Source organism: Manis pentadactyla, chromosome 10, assembly GCF_030020395.1.
Source record: "Manis pentadactyla isolate mManPen7 chromosome 10, mManPen7.hap1, whole genome shotgun sequence".
Lineage (NCBI taxonomy): Eukaryota > Metazoa > Chordata > Mammalia > Pholidota > Manidae > Manis > Manis pentadactyla.
This window is the reverse complement of record NC_080028.1, coordinates 9,380,602-9,397,581: the sequence shown is the minus strand read 5'-3', so window position 1 is coordinate 9,397,581 and position 16,980 is coordinate 9,380,602. Positions and strand designations below refer to the sequence as shown.

Sequence of the window (16,980 nt, the reverse complement as noted above, 5' to 3'; positions counted from 1 at the left end):
GAAATCGCTCTTTTAGTCTTAACCATAGGTTTTTTAAAAATGATGCATTGCTCTTGTGCATATGAACAAAATTAATGGTTAAAGTTCTAAAACGTCACATTAGCATTGTGACTTTCCACTTGGAGTCACTCATGTCTGTACTTTCCACGTAAGATTGGCTTCTCTACCTTCAAGAGTGTTGGTCTTCTAGCATTTCTTAAAAGATCCCATAAAAAAATAAAAAGTCCGTGGCATTGGCCTCTTAAGCTGCCTTTTGCATTTACGTAGAGCTAGCCTACTTTAAAAAAAACTTTAAACATGCAAAAAATAAAAAGCATAATTCATAAAATGAACATACACATATAAATACGACCTAGGTCAAGAAACAGAAGTTTACCAGAAGCCACTTTTCTGCCCCACCCAACTCAAATATTACCCCCTCTTAAAGGGAATCACCATCCTCACCAAAAATTGGTTTTGCCTGTTTTTGATGATGGAAACATACAGTAGGCACACTTTTGTGACATGAAACCCTTTTGTAGTCAGAGCTGCCCTGTCCAATGATGAAAAGGACTGAAAACTATCAGGAAATGCAAACGTCCTCCCTACCAGAATACAGAAGCACAGGAGATATAGTCTCATTGGTGTGTGTCATATATCAGATAAAGATGTGGATTGCCCAGTCCTGAGATGATTCAATTTCATGGTCAATTGGCTAAAGATGTATGTCAAATTACCTTTATATAAATAACTTGTAGGAATATTATAAAATATTTTCACTCAAAAATTTTAAATATGGATAAAACTAATGCTGGGGAGGGTGTGGTGAAAAGGACACTTCCACTTGCTGTTGTTAAAGTACATGATATGGTTTTAAGGGCAATTAGTTAATACCTAGCAAAATGTTAAATGTTCCTACTTTTTGGCCAGCAAACCCACTTCTAGAAGTCTGTTCTACAGAAATACTTGCAGTAACCCGGTACTGTGCCTCAGTATCCTCATGTCTGAAATGGGGATAATAGTGATTGCCTCGGTGGGTTGCGCCTGGCACTAGAGTACTTGTGTTGTTAACCTTGCCTTTGTTAGTACATTGGGACTGTTTACTCGATGTTTTCCCCAAAGACCAATGAACCTCCAAATTTCTGGCGTCTACCAAATAACACCCCTCACGGCAATGAAACTGGATTAGTGTTTATCTAAGTGTGATCCCTGGGAGCTTGTTAAAATGCAGGTTTCTGGGCCCACCCTAAACCCACCGAAAGGAATTAGGGAAGAACCCCCATTGGGAAGTTTCCCACGCTGTCCGCTAAAGCTGCCGCCGCCGCCGGACTCAGCCGGAGGCCCGTGAAGACCGCCGGCCAGACGGTGGCGCGCTGCCCCAGCCCGCCGGCCTCCAACTCCCAGAAAGGCAGCGCTGTCCGCTGGGGGCGCCGCATCCTCCTCTTCCGCTTCCGGCGTCTCCCTGCAGCCATGGCCGCCCCCGTCGCCGGCCCTGGTGCGCCGCTATCCCCGGACGAATTGCTTCCGAAAGGCGATGCCGAGAAGACGGAGGAGGAGCTGGAAGAGGAAGACGAGGAGGAGGTACTGGGGCCGCGCAGTGCGGGGCGCAGAGCGAGCGTACGGGCGGGGAGCGCCCGCGCGGGGGTGTGGGCTCCGCGTGCTGCGGGATCGGGGCTGAGGCGCGTCGCGGAGCCTGGAGAGGTCGGCGAGGAGACGTCTTCTCCCGGAGGCGGGGCTCGGGGCTCCGCCGGGCCCGGGGTGCCCTCGCTCCCGGGGTCTCGGCGTGTCCCGGCGGCAGGGGCTGGGTTGTCGCCGCTTCGGCCAAGACTCGCGCCTCCTCCACCACAGCTCGATGAGACCCTGTCGGAGAGACTATGGGGTCTGACGGAGATGTTCCCGGAGAAGGTCCGCTCCGCGGCTGGAGCCACGTTTGACCTCTCCCTCTTTGTGGCCCAGAAAATGTACAGGTAAGGAGCGAGGGGAAAGACATCGGGGTGTGCCTTGGACGACTTAGGTGCTGTGAGTGAACACGGGCTTTAGAAGCTGCAGACTTGGTTGGAGGCCAACCTGCCAGAGAGCTCACAGTGACCTTGGACTAGTGTAATCTTTTTCTGGTCTCATTTTCTCTTCTGTAAAGAAGGGCAGGATCTTTATGAGGATCATTTCGGATTAGATGTGTAAGTAGCTTTGTAAGAACTCCAGAGAATGTTAAGACTGCAGTCTCTAGATATACAGCCACCAGAACTGCTGCTGCTCTGGTAGGAGTGTGTTGCAAGGGTTGGATACACACACTTGTCAAAAACATTGGAGTGTATGTGAGAGATCTGTTTTTATCTTGCTGTCATGTTCACACTCCCTCTACAGGTTTTCCAGGGCAGCCTTATGGATTGGGACTACTTCCTTCATGATTCTGGTTCTTCCTGTTGTCTTTGAGACTGAGAAGTTGCAAATGGAGCAACAGCAGCAACTGCAGCAACGGCAGGTAAGCCCAAACCCTGCGCTTTTTGCCAGTGGTGGAGAGCACATGGGTAGACCTGCAGTTAATGTATGGGTAGAGACTGGGATTTGTTTTACGCTTTTATGTACTTGACTGTGCTATCAGCTGTTTTTGTCTGCCCTAACGGGTATGTTGAAAATAAGATACCTAGACTTGTACAATGCCTTATACCTCCTTTTCTTTTCCAGATACTTCTAGGTCCCAACACAGGGCTGTCAGCAGCAATACCAGGGGCTCTACCTTCACTTCCTGGAAAGATATAGTTACCTCTATAGTTGACTCATCTTGGTCGGAGAAGTTTGAAAATTTGATAGTGTTTGAACTGCTGATTATTTGGATTTTTTTTTCTTTTAACTTTGGCACGTTGATCTAAGATCAGTCTTGTCCCTTGGAAACTCCCAAGTTGCACATGTGCCCTCCACACTATCCTGATTTGTTTCTTCTCTCCTCACTAATAACCAGAGTATAGCGATGCGGTTATTCTAGCTCTGGCCATCCCACCCGTTTCACTAAATTACTCTTGACCGCAAGATCTCACTATCCCATTGTGGGGTAGGAACTGATGCCATTGGGAAAGATGTACCCCTGACCATTAATGACTGTTTTGTTTTTAAGAATGGAGATGTTGGGGAGGGACATGCACACAATATGAAATACAAAATGCATCACAGCTGTAGCATAAAGCAGCCACTATGAACTCTGTGTATGTTGGAAAGGTGGGCGGGCAGGCAGCAGCTTCAACCACAGGATGGAGACTGGAGGACAGAGCAGGAGCTCATTTCCTCTGCACATTTTGGCCATTAGATCTGTGTGTATGTCTAAAAAGTCGCTGCTTTTTATATTTAAATATTAACAATGATTCCAACTGAAAGTGTCATCCATATGCTTCTTTTACACACCTTGAAATGAGATTGCCCTCACATTTCCTCCTTCAGCCAATACTGTTGTTTACCACTGATTGACCCTGTAGGCACAAGTTAAATTTCCAAAAGTAAAAAAATTCATTTTTAGTCAAGAATCTCTTAATAGTAACCGTTGCCCTGAATTTAGTCAATTGATTTCAGATCTGCCAACAAAGGACTGGGTCTATGTTATTTATCCTAACTCAGTGACATTAATACAGTTAGAAAAGATTTGTAGGGAATGACTGATTTCTAGTTCTGGGAAGGCTAAGGTTGCAAACAGACCTTTGGTTTGTTCTTTTAAAAATAATTGTTGAGCTACCAATGATGAATCCAGCTGTAGCCCCATCTTTGAACTCTGCCATTTGTCCATTTAACACAATTTTATTAGTATTGTGCTAATAAGCCTTTTATGTGGGTTGTTTACTGGAACAATACTACACAGTTTAGGAGGGAGTACTATTTCTATTTTACAGAGGAAAGTCACAGAAAGCTTTGTAATCTGTACCAAGATGCATAGACTATGGCAGATCTGAATTCAAACCTAGCAGGCCCTCTTCTACACGATCTTCCACTTGTTGATCAGGGGAAAAACACTAGTCACTTGTTAGGGCTAGTAAAGAAAACTTGTGCTTAGATTAGGGGTAGGATTCTTCAAATTGTCAAGCCTAGTTTTTATAAATTACATTGAAAAATACTTAAGGCTGCTTTTGAACCAAATCCCAATCAGCTATCATTGTTTGGATTTTTGAGGTGAGAGGTTTGACCAAAGCAGAGTCTACATCTAAAAAAGATGACTCACGATGGTAGTGAATTCCTTCTAAAGCAGCATTATACTAAACTTTTTTCCTCTTATGTACGTAATTACAAAATTCAGACACAGTTGAGATTTATGTATGGAGTTCTCCATTTTTAATATTTGGTTAAACAAAATACATCTTTTGTAAACAAACCCAGCACAAGGCCAACCGAAAAAAGGAATTAAAAGCAAGAAAAACAAAGCTTAGGGTTGCCCCCTATTGGGCATCAGGGTTAGGCCTGCCCCCTTCTAAAAGAAATGGGGCTTTTTGCCCTTGGACATCAGCATGGGTCCCTGTTCCTAAGCACCAGAATTGGATATGAACAGAGAAACCAGCCCTGAAATGTTTTAAGTGTCTTTGCATATCCCATTGGCTCATGGACTCAAGTGCATGGGACTCCTCTGAAGTGCCATTTGCACAGGCCCAAACAGATTGGCAGAGAAGAGTTTCCTCTTCCCAGGAAATGGCTTACTATCACTGACCGTGCCAATGGACCCAAGGTCCTACTTGTGACAATCAGCAAGGCTGGCTGTAACTTCTGGCTGGTGATGGTTGGAATGTCATTGTGCAGGGGTAAAGAGCTCCCTGTGGTGCCAAGCAGGTCTGGTGTAGAAAAGGATGCAGAAGAGACCGCGGCTAGTTGCTGAGGGGATATAATGCAGTAGCCACTTGGTGGCCTTGGTTACTCAGCATAAAAAACGGCCTTGTTGGATTAAAGATAACATGTGCAGAAAAAGTGCTGGTGTAAACATGCACTCCAGTCACAGTGGGGAGAAAGCCTCAGCTTTGTCCTGCTAAGCTTACTCAGGCTTGACATGTAAGCCCCAGCCTGACTGCTGCTGGGAGAGAAGTCTGGCCAGTGGGGTAGCTCTCTGACCTGCCAAGACCACTGCTCTGTAAGGGTGGACAGGCCATCCCTTCCTGCCCACCTGCCCTGAGGCAACCACAGCCACTTGGGTGACACAGTGTGGTGTACTTCCCCTCTTGTTTTCCCGAGTTCCAGAGGGAAAGGGGCCTACAGCTATGTAGAGGTAGGGGGGTGGGCCAATTCTCAGCCGATCTGTGAAGGAAACTTTGAAAGAGGACAAACTCAGATCCTATAACATAATGCACATAACCACCCAACTTGAGGCTGTTTGTTACTGCAGTGACTCTGAGCCTAGGACTTCTACCGATTCTAGCTGCAATTACTCTCTGAGCAGCTTTTCCTCACAATGCTCCTCACCCAACTTTGTCTCAAACTAATGCAATTTGATGTCAAAGGCCAACTTATTTTTTCCTGATTTTCCCAGAGTGGGTCAACTGGGAAACTGCCCTTTTGCCCATCTTGTGCCCCAAAGCCTCCTAAATCAATGTAGTGAAATGGCAGGGACAACGCTGGAGTGAGGCAGATGGGCCATCCATGCCTGCCCCCATCTGACTTGGGCCACGTCCTTAGATAGTAGTATCTAGCTATTGAGCTCACCATGTCACACTAGAAATTTGCAGGACTCAACCACCCAGCATGGAATATTAGAGAACTTTTTCATTATAAAACTCCCAAGGGTGGCCATCAATCACCCTTAAACGTGAGGGTAATGGTGGCATTAAGGGTTTGAGAGAGCATGTTGCACTGCTGCTGGGGTTTTGGAGACGGTTTCCTGAGAGGCCCCTTATGCTCTGGGTCCTACAAGCCAGTCACACGGACTTTCTGCACTTTCTGTCTTCAGACCCACTGGTCACCAGGAAAGGGCTAGTGGAGGCAGCATGTCCAGCCGAGTACAGCAGCAGTGAACTCCAGCGCCTCTGTCAAGTCCTCACAGGAAGGGAAAATCAGCTGAGACCCACCTTTCTTTCTCCTTTCATATAAAACAAGGGTCTTCGGTTGCTTGCCTTAAGCGCATAGAGCTCCTACCTTCCATTCCCAGGAGCAGGTAACGCTTGCTGGTTCTTACAACCATCCACACATCTGTCCTATTGCACTGTCAAATCTGAGGGGAAAAACCCAATGAGATGTTTGGGGAAGTGGCAAGGACAGACCCACTGTATAGGCCATAGCACATCACGGAGGATTTAGGAAGGGAAGGTTAGGTAGAACTGCATTACACATCAACCCTCCAACTCTGATGGGCCTCCACCTCTTCTGGTACCACCAGCAGGAGTTCACAGTTCTTTCCTCGCAAATGATGTTTTAGAAATTTCCTATGGGAGAAATGAAATGCTGGTAAAATTACAAATTCCAGGCTTGGGGCCACACTTCACCATTATTATTAACTTCACCTCCTTTAAGCTGTTGGCAGTCCTAAGAGCAGGAGGATCTGTTCTTGGAGGGTTCTACATTTGGTTACCCCTCTATCTGTCCAGTTTGATTTCTAATCTGAATTTTTGTTTATCCTCATGTATTAATGCCAGCGGTAGCTAGTTCTGTGAGGAACGTAGCCAGCCCGCGGCACTCCAAAGGACTTTGAACTGTAAAAGTCTCTTCTTTGGTCCCCGGGAAATTAAGCCCTCTCTGGGTTGAGTGTTTTATTCCATTCTCTGAACTGGCAGCTATACTGTCACAACTGCCTAAGTGTAGAGAATGTTGCAATGCCAGTTCCCCCAGATCAGAAGGCCAGCAACCCAGGTGCTGGAATTTCTCTACCAGAGGGACTTAAAAGTCCTCAAGGGCCAACAAAAGCTTCAGGTCTTTCAAGCCTGAGACCCTATGATTCTAAGTGAAGCAAGAAGATCCATGGAGACAGGAATTTCATTTCCTTTGTCAAATAACACAAGACGGGCTCGATTTCCCCTACACACCAGGGGAAGGAGCCCAGCAATGACAGCCAGCTACAACAGGTACCTGAGCTCGCTCTCGCCTCCAATCCACTCGGGCACCTTCAGTTTGGAGTCGAGGTTGTAGTAGGCACCTCCCACCTCTCGAACACAGATCCAGTGCTGCCTTTTGAGAGGCAACTTCAATGGACCCCAGCACAGGCTAGAGGGCAGATTCATGATGAAGCCCATGACATTAGTGAGAGCAATGGCACTGACGTCCCTGTAGAGGAGAAGTGGCGTCAAGGCTCTGAAGCAGCCAACTTCCCAGACCCACCTGTAACACCACACCTGGCCGCCAGGTTCAGTTTACCTGCGCTTGTCCCACCAAACAGCTTCATAGCCTTTGGTTTGAAGTGCTGCCATAATGACGTTCACGTCGTAGTTCCCATTTCCCAGCATGCTCTTCTTGTGGGGGGTCACCATGGTGTTTGGAGACAACCTACAAATGTGAAAGGAGGACAGCTCGGACCCACGGCCTAACCTCTCCTAGCCCCGCACTTCCAGGGATGAAGAGCACTTGACACCACTGCCCCAGGGAGCGTGCCCTGCCCCCACCCCAAGTGGTGTGCACCCAGTTTTTACTGAAGTATTTTGTAGTGGGGATCCTGCTGCCTGAGGGATTACCTCTTTTGTTATGCAAAGCAACACTTCAGAAGTGGTGGGGCCTGTCTGTCCTTTAGAAAATCTAAATAGACACAAGGTTCCACGAAGACGGCTCCTTTATGAAATCCTCAACCTATCCATTTCTGCAATCTTCCTGTCTTAATAAAAGCCTTTTTAAACTTTGGAAAGTAGTATTTAATATGTTCATTTGCATGGGTAGCATTCGTTGTTACTTTTTTACAATTTAAATGCTTTCTATTTAAGGCTTGCGCACTTGGTAATCATTAATCATGAAATACTCAAAAGGCCAACAGAGGCCCAGGTAGGTAACAAATCTGTGAACTAGGGCCAAATATAGGCAAAATCTGATGGGACAACAAAAAGTAGTAACGCTTATATTAAACTGGAATGCATGATCCACCCAGAGCATTCCAAATACATGCATGTGTATTAAATACCTGATTTACAAAGTATTAAACACACATAAATCAACTGAAAAAAATGTGTCAAATAAAATGCAATGGCAGTCTGGTTTGCCCCCAGCTTTAAAGCACTTCTCACCCAGCCTCTTTAGCTACTCCTTCACCTCAAGGTGAGGTCAGTTCTGAAGGCATTTCCAGTCCTATTATTTTGCTTTCAAAGGCTCATCAGCCAGGACCCGAGGACAGGCGATCTTGAAGGAAGTGGCAGCAGCAGGTGAAGGGGCGGGAGGGAAATGTGGTGAGCTCTTCAGGAATTAAAGCGGAGAGCAGGTGTCCAGGAGGTTGCTAAATGCTGCCTCCTGAAGAGAATCAACTTTAGGTCAACTCTAAAAACTTAAGAAATCTCATAGAAAGTTTTTTTTAAAGCTTCTCAATACATAGCAACCATATTGATACTTTTCAAACATAAAACATACTCCTGCCAATGCTTAAAGCCTCCCTTACCTCCCACAGCACTTAAATACAATCTACTTTGGCCTGTAAGGCCCTTGGAATCTGGCTGACCTCATCTGTACCTCTGAGCACCCAGAGGTGTTTCTCTGCTACTTTGTGGGTAAAATTTTAATATTCCAGAATCTCTCGCCTAGCTTTTAGAGTATATCCATATGAATAGGCAGGTATTCCTAAGGGGTGGAAAGTAGGTAATCTCCATATCAATGGATAATTACCTGGGCTATCAAGAGCTTATCTGAACCTGAGAGCCTGGGGGAGGTCCCGCTTGCTTCTGCAGGAGCAGGAGAGAAGGCCCCAGACCGCAGTTTGTAAGCAATACATGGGTTTTAAACTTTTATTTCTCCCTTTGACTGACTTGTTTCAGCCTGGTATTTCGCCCCGGGATTTCCTGTCCCCGGAGTTACATACTTGAACACACACAGCTTTCTCACTTGAGCGCCTTTGTGCTGTTTCTGCTTTGTGGAATTGCTCTTCCCCTAGATTTTCACTTGGTTTGCTCATTATTTGGGTCTCCAAATGTTACTGCTTTAGAGACCTTTTCTGACCACCCAACCTTAGTTTTTCCATCGCCTCCTCTTACATCCACCTGCTTTAATTATAGCTCTTGTTACTACTGGACACATTTGCTCACTTGTCTGTTTTTCCACACTACAATGACAGCAGGGGCCTTCTCTATCCTGTTAATGCTACATTACCAAGATCTGAAGAGTCCCTGGCACATGACAGGTGCTCAAGGAATGTTTGCTGAAATGTTCTCAGCGTTTTTTTGTTACCCTATCTCTTTCCCTGTAATATTAGTAGTGGATCCTGAAAAAGAGCTTGCATTCTTGTCTCCAGGGCTAGCAAAGAAGGGGATCCAAGGACACTAGACTCCACTCTGCAACCAAACTGTATTTTACCTGTAGCAATAACCATTTATTGAAAACTGTGTCACGCCTGATAACAGATGCTTTCTTATGTATCTCATTTAATCCTCACAATAAACCTCAGAGGCTCTGAATCAGTTCCATTTTATAGGCTTAAAAAAAAACAAAGTTTGGTGATTTAAAATGACTTGCCCAGGATCACTTATCTGACAAGTGACAGAACAAGGATTCAAACTTGGGTTCATGCTTGCTCCTTATGGCAAGGACACAAGAATCAGAGCAGGTGGTGGGAGTGTACTGATTAAGAGAAAAGGGTAGCTGAGTCCCTGGGGCCTGGGCCTAAAATGTAGCTTAACAGGACAAAGCTTTTCAGTGGGTTCTAGTACTGAATGAGAAAGCACAGGGAAGAAAGCTTGCTCAACATAAATGGATCTCCTTTCCCTTCAGCAATTTTTCAATAGCTTCTCATTACTTTCAGTAAAGTTTCTAGCCAGTAGATGCATGAGTCTTCCTACCTCTTGCACCACCTCACTCCTTACCAGGCAAAAACCTTAGGGGATCACAGAAGGCATTTAATGCATGGCTGAATGAATCAAGTAAACAGGTTTCTTGCAGAAATTCTTGGAATCCCTAATATGCTGACATTCACCTTGAGTCTGAGGAGACGGTACAATGAGCTTCGATTCCCAAACATACTCAACCACACATTTTTTTCTTGAGATGTACCCTACGGGACTTGTGTTCCAAGGGTCTCTCCTCCCTGTCCCACATCTTCTGATTCAAATCCTCCCCTGCCTATTCCCACTCTCTCCTAACCCCACACCTGGGCTTCTGAGACAGATTCCTAAACTGATCTCCTTGCTTCCGAACTCTCCTTCCACACTCACCAAGGTATCATTTCACTCTCTTGCAAAGAAACTACCAGTGCAGTGCAGCCAACTGCCTGGTTGGCCAACTCTCACCCTCTGAGCCCTGCTTGGCCTGCTGCTTCCTTCTCATTCGGCTTAGTGCACTTCCAGCACCACGACCTATTTCCTGTTCCAGGCCAAATCCTAATGCTTCTTCAAACTCAAGCTCACATCCTACCTTTTCCATGAGCTCCCTCCTGGCTCCTGTGCAGCAGAAAAAGGCAGGCAATCAGGAGGACTGCACGCTGTATGAGTTTACATCCAAGCAACATCAATACTAAATCATGACACTTAATCTCCGTGCCCGTTAGCTTATCAGTAAAAATGGGAATGATTCCTATCTTATAGGACCACTGAAGAATTCAGTTATTTTATACAAACAAACAGTAAATTCCAAAGCAAAGGGAATGGTTCTTCTACTCTGTATTCCTCACAGCTGGGCATTGGGCAACTGAATAAACTGAATAAATGTGTTGGCCAAACTGATCAATATAGGAAATGCTGAAAACAGCTTCCATCTCATCCTTAGAGGAGTGACTATTTGAACAAGTGGGGTCCAACCAGTGTGCCCATATTACTAGTACTTGTTAATACTTTAACAATACTCAAGTGCTTGCTATATTAGCTACTTTTATAAGCTTTATCACTTACACCTTCTAACAATCTTGAGATTAAGCCGATAATGTAAATAAAGCTGAGGTGCAGAGGTTAGTTACAGTGACTTGCACAGTCATATCTAGCTGGTGAGTGGTGGAGCTAGGACTCAGCCTCTACATTAAGGCTGCACTGAACAGTCTCCGGGATATTTCAACACACCAGTCCCAGTGATTTCCAGGAAGTCCTGTTCTGTTCCAATGGATTTTCTTCAGACTCTTTGGCAAACTCCTGTTCAGGACTACCTTAATGATTTTGATAGAAATTCTGGACTATAAAGCAAGCCTTTCGCTTTCAGTTGTCACAATCAGAGATTAGAGCCCTGAGATTTGAAGCGATCTGCAAGTGAGGAGATGAGCTCTAGTCCAGGTTTCATGTAGGTCTGTACCCTCAGCTGAGCCCCTGGTCCTCTCTCGTGGTTACCACGTGTCTGGCTACAGTGACGATTTCAGATTTTAATGACAAGGAGATGTACAGGCATTCGTCAAGATTCCTTTTCTCCCCTAATTATTATTTCCCTTTTTATCAGGTATGAAGAGATGTGACATTAGCAAACATGGCTCAGAACTTATGTGTCTTTATATTATTAAATTCATAAAGCACAGATCACAGGGCCAGGCACATAGACGTATTCTATAGGGGTTGGCTGCGACAAGGACAATCATTTGGTGATGACTGCCTGGCCATTGGACAAGATAATTAAATCTCCAGGAAGTTAACACTCTCAACACCTTTCTCAACTTACAACCCCATACCTTTAAATATGGCTCCTTCTATAGGCTCAGGGACCTTTTAGTGGGGAGGGGGAAGGGCTTCCCCTCAGTCCTAGAGTGGTGATTGTTCACCAGCACCTATAATCTCTTTGCCCTTCCATCTTGCATTAGGTTTTTCCCTGGTACCAAGCTAGTTTTTGTCTTAGATTTTAATAGCCATTTTATTTGGGAGAGTAACTCATACCTAGCTTTAAGAACATTTGATCACTGAAAAACCGAGATGAGCCTAGTGAAAATGTTTGAGGCCTGAGGATGTTCACAACTACATAGCCAAGCTGCTACTATGTATTTTACCTGTAAGTCCTTTTTTAAAGCATACATATATAAAATGTATGAGATCAAATATCCACATCTATATACTTGCACACTGTTGATACCTGCCCAGTTTCTGATCTTTCCTCCAATTCCACATGTTGAAAACATTTTCTTTTCAAGTCAGTGACCTCTTTTTGCTATCACCGTGGATGTTACCACTGTCCTCAAATCTTGGACCAAGCCTTTCACACCAGACTCCTCTTTTCCCATCCAGTGTTGCTACCAAGTCACTTGCTTAGTTGTAAGTTCCTATTCATTTCTATTCCAAACATGAGTCATCTTATATCCACAGCTGTACTGAAACTCCACCCTGCCTTTGTATTTCTTTTTTTTTTTAAAGGCTAAAATTCAACTACTAGGATGAATCTCCTCTCAACAAATGGCATTAAATCAAAATTTTCCCCCCATTTCTACCACTGATTAGCCACATCTTCAGAACAGCAGAAAACTTTGAGAACTTTAAATTATCTCGTTAATTCTGCCAACATTACTGTTCTTTCTATTACAATTCAAAGAGATCATTTTTCTCATTTAGATTGCTCTGAATTCCATGGTTCTAACGTCACTTAAATCTGTTCTCAAGGCCTGGTCAATGTATAGCTCTGAGATACACTTCTCAGTGGCTGAGTCCTGTCCAACCTGTTTTCTTTACAGTGCCTGGCACACTGCAGGCACATAGTAAATGTTTGTTTAAAAAAATTCCATCTCTCCCTTGCCTTTTTTTCTCTCCCTTTGCCTTTTCCCAATTCCTTTCACAGTTCTTTTTTCTATTTATCCACACAGAACCTTTCCATACAAATACTCTATAAAGAATTCAACCTCTGGAGTGGGGACAAGTATATTTTATATACTGGTTTGCTATTACTTCAAAGTGTGTCTTTACATTGTGCTGATAGGGAACTGAGGAGTGCAGTACAACTTGCTGAAGCTTTAAAATAGAACTCTGGTTTCATGTGAGTGTTTAGCAAATATTTAGCATTCTTTCATTCAGAGAAAACACAGCTGAATGAATCCTGCTATTATCCACAAACAGCTTATAATCATAGTCCACATCTTCAGACCCAAGTCGAAGTTACTAGCAGGGTGAATGGCTACTGATGATATAATTGCTCTGATGTGCCTTTCTACAGGAAGCAGCAGAGCAGTTTAGGGGGGCAGGTCCTGGAGTCACAGAGCTAGTGTCCAAATCCTGCCATTAATACATTAATAGCTTGGTGGACTCTATACCATTATTTCCTCATCTGGAAAAATGGGATGTAACAGAATCTACCTTATTAAGATTGGTGTGAGAAGTGAGTTAATACAAGGAAAGCACTAAGAACAGTGCTTTGCACAGAGTGAGTGTTTATGTGTCAGTGACTGTCATCAGGTCAGAGCAGAGGCCAAATTTACAGAAGTGAAAAAAAACTGAGTAGACACACAGAATCTTCACTCTTCCATTTACTAGTGAGTGGAATTGGGCAAACTACTTAAATGGAATCCTTGTTTCTTAAGACTACTACTGCTAAGATTGTCACAAGATCGTTACATATTACAAAGTACTAAGCACATTGATGTACTCACTGTGAATCCATTCTTTTCCCTATTCTTAGATTAGGAATTACTGCTCAAATATCCAATTAGGCATAGAAGAAATTACAAATGGCTGGCCAAAAGGAAACAGTCTAATGGACTGGTCTCCTTCCTACTCCTTTCAGTTACAGGACTTGGTGATCTGAGACAAATTACCTCATCTCCCAAAGTCCCATTTCCTGAAGAGAATTACTTCTACTTGCCAGAAAATGACCATGATGCATATGACACATTTGCCCTGGTAAGACATTACTATGGTTATTACCAGCATTGGAAAATAATTGCCCTCATTATAATTTTGTCAGCACACTAGGATTAACATTCTTTTAAGAGAGGGTCTATGGTTCTTTCAGGGTAAACAGTCCATTCCTATGTTTCACATATCACCCCAAACAGGTAATTTCCAGCTGTAATTTAGGGGCATTAACTTCACCTCCCAGTAAAGGGAGTCAGAAAATGGTCTTTTTCCAACTAACAATATGCACTGTTTGAAGAGCTGGTGAATTTTTCTCTGCACTGAGAACCAAGCAGGACTAACCCTTTCTAGCTGGGAAAATGAGACAGATCCTTGCCAAAGTTCCTATGGACTGCATACTGCTGTGTCCATCCAGACACTACAGAACTAAATCTCAAACCCTCTGAAAAACAATTTTGGAAGATCAAAGCAGAAAGATAAATGCTGAACTTTTATCAACCTGCAGCATCTGACAAAGTGGTTAAGAAAGGCCATCTGGAATGAAGTAGAGTCAGCTTCAAAATGTAGCTTTGCTACTTAGAAGCTATTTGGACAAATTACCTGACCTTTCTGCCTATTTTCTCTATCAGTAATATGGAGACAGTAGAACTGACTGTTGTGAAGGTTACACAAAACAATGTAGAAGTACCAAGGCCAGCACAGGGCCTCATAGAAAAGCTGCAATACCTTTCTTGGGGAACATAATAGGTGCCATTATATGAGTGTGTACTTGTCCCCCTTCAATACTAAACTTCTTGTGGGCAGGTCCTGACAGGCACAGCACAGTGGTCAACAAACAGCACAGACACAAACCTGAATTCATGGCTCCATCTTTTATGTTACTCAACTTCTCTGAACCCTATCTTTATCCATAAAATGGAAATGACATATGTATTTACGGCACTGTTGTAGGGACCACTTGAGATGATACAATTAAGGCTCTTCTTAGCACTGTGCCTGGCCCATAAAGTGATCGATAAATGGTAGTGGTTATCTTTCCCAATCTTGTGTCCTTTGTGCCTGCTAACAGCATCCAGCCAAGAGTACCTGTTGGTTTGAAGGTTTATGTAGCTGAGACAATGCCCCGCCCACAGAAATTCAGAAATAGCAAAAGTAGAAAGATGCCAAGGAGAGAGGGTATCCTACCTCTGGAAAATCTCTTGCAATGTTTCTCGAGTGAAGGCATTGCTGTCTTGGAAGACGTTATTGAGGGCATGAAGAGCACAAAGCTCCCTGCGCTGTTTCTCATGGTAGATTTGTGCGGGTGCTGCCTGGGGCAGCTCCAATGATTCAGATTTGGCCTTGTCTCCTTTCCATGGCACGCAACTCATGTTTTTCGTTTTAGGTTCCAGAGAGGGCTAAAAACACCCCACCCTTCCTCCTGAGGAAGAATGTGAGCTTCTCAGTCTTTTCAGGATTCCTGAGATCCACCTTATTTTTTCGTGTCCATGAATTTATGCTTTGTCACAGGGAGAAAAGGTTGGAATCAAAAGGAAAAAAGAATCCACCTCTTCTTTCTTCTCAAAAGAAAGATAACTTTTGGATTAGTGTACTTCGCCTCCAGTATCAAAGTGCAGAATTTTTAAAAATTATATATAATCTAAGACCTTGTTGCCTTCTCCCACGCCTTCCTCCAAAAATCCCACGATTGTCTTCCTCTATTTTCCTCTCTGCAAATGCCCACCAGGCCTCAAGGCAGGGTGACCGAACGGAATCGGTCACATCGCTCCTTTTCTTCCATTTCCTTTGAACCACAACGCCACTGATTCAAGAGACAAGGCCTAGGCGGTGGATAAAACGCAGAATTCGAGCAGCTAGCGAGGGCCGGCCAGCGTGGGGTCGCGGGCCGCGCTGGGGCCTGGGGGGCGGCTCTCCATCCCCTCCAATGAGGTGGGGCTCCGCAGGGCGCGGGCCGAGGCGGCGTGGCTCCCTTGGAAAGCGCGAACTCTCACCCTGTGGCCGCGCCCCTGCGGAGAAGACAACTCCGGTCAGGTCCGGCGGTCGGGCGGGCCGCCGCGGAGGGCCACACTGGCCGGGGAGGGGCGCAGCGGCTCCGGCAGGAACCCGGGAAGGGTCCTGGGCCGCGACGGGAAGGCCTGCCCGGAGTGGGGTCGGATAACTGTCTCGCCCTCGGGGTCCGCGGCCCACCCGGCTCACCGCCCCCACCCCAACCTCCCCGCCCGTCACGTGAGGGCAAGCCGAAGCGCCCTCCCGCCGCTCCTCCAGCCCCGGCCCCGCCCGGCCCTGACGCCGAGCGCCGGCAGCCCCTCACCGCAGCAGGCCCCCAACTGCAGCTGCGGGCCGACACCTGGGCCTCGCGCGGGCGGGCGGGCTCGCAGGTAAGCGCGCGCACCTGAGCCCAACGTCAGCGGCCCTCGCCGGCGCGTGCTCCGGAAACGCCCTCCAGCGGCCCCGCTCCCGCCCTGCGCCGGCGTCACGTCTGACGTCAGCGGCTCTGGCTTTGACGACGCTGGCCCTGCCGCGCGTCGGTTGGAGCGGTTGGTGCAGTGTTGAGCGGCTTAGGGCGTGCGAGGTCCAACGGGCCGCCTGGTGTAGGGTGGCGGAGCCCGGCGGCAGCGGCTGCTGCGGCTGGCAGAGCTGGTGCCCGCCTCTTCTGCTTTGCTCCTCCCCTGGCGGAGTCGGGCGGGGCGACCGGCGGGAGTCCCGCCTCGACGACCTCCTTTTCCCGGGTGTCGGCCGGTTCTGGGGCGGCGACCCGCCTGCGGCTGCACTTCGCGAATTTCCCTACCCCTCCCTTCTCTCTGCGCTGGGCTTCTCCAGCTGAGTGCTTTCGAGAACCTGAATTAAATATACTCCTGTGTTGACCGTTTTATGTTTGTCTAGCGCACTGTTCACCGGGTGATTTCAAAGCACCTTACTGATGCGGTTGGGCGCAAATTCTCTTGGTTAGTAGGCCCGACCGCCCCTCACTTTCCTGAGCACGCTGAGGATAGGCGCCTCTCCTGGGGTACTTTGGAGAGACCTATTTTAGTTTCTGGGTGTCGGATTTCGGTCCGCTACACACAAACAAACCGCTGTCCTCTCTCCCTCGGACTCCACCCTGGTCTCACGGTGCCTGCCACAGAACTTTGCTCTCTGGGTTTTCTGTAAGCTCTTTGTGTTTGTCAGGAAAGTAAACTCAGTC

At 46.1% G+C, this 16,980-nt stretch overlaps 2 protein-coding genes across 3 annotated transcripts; one reads left to right on the top strand and one right to left on the bottom strand.

The window, feature by feature from the left end:
• Positions 1 to 1,400: 1,400 nt before the first annotated feature.
• TOMM22 (translocase of outer mitochondrial membrane 22) lies at positions 1,401 to 3,159 on the top strand. Its single transcript, XM_036891542.2, has 4 exons — positions 1,401 to 1,560; positions 1,828 to 1,946; positions 2,344 to 2,461; positions 2,665 to 3,159. Exons 1-4 carry the CDS (start codon positions 1,450 to 1,452, stop codon positions 2,737 to 2,739), a joined length of 423 nt encoding a protein of 140 aa, XP_036747437.1. The 5' UTR covers positions 1,401 to 1,449; the 3' UTR covers positions 2,740 to 3,159.
• Positions 3,160 to 4,261: 1,102 nt separating this feature from the next.
• On the bottom strand, positions 4,262 to 16,473 carry JOSD1 (Josephin domain containing 1). 2 transcript variants are annotated; one of them, XM_036891541.2, is made up of 5 exons: positions 16,108 to 16,473; positions 14,982 to 15,802; positions 7,285 to 7,413; positions 7,000 to 7,194; positions 4,262 to 6,359 (listed from the first exon to the last, which is right to left on the bottom strand). In XM_036891541.2, exons 2-5 carry the CDS (start codon positions 15,164 to 15,166, stop codon positions 6,260 to 6,262), a joined length of 609 nt encoding a protein of 202 aa, XP_036747436.1. In that variant the 5' UTR covers positions 15,167 to 15,802; positions 16,108 to 16,473; the 3' UTR covers positions 4,262 to 6,259. The 2 variants fall into 2 exon arrangements, with proteins under 2 accessions (XP_036747436.1, XP_057342343.1); XM_057486360.1 differs by having other exon boundaries at positions 16,189 to 16,473.
• Positions 16,474 to 16,980: the final 507 nt, after the last annotated feature.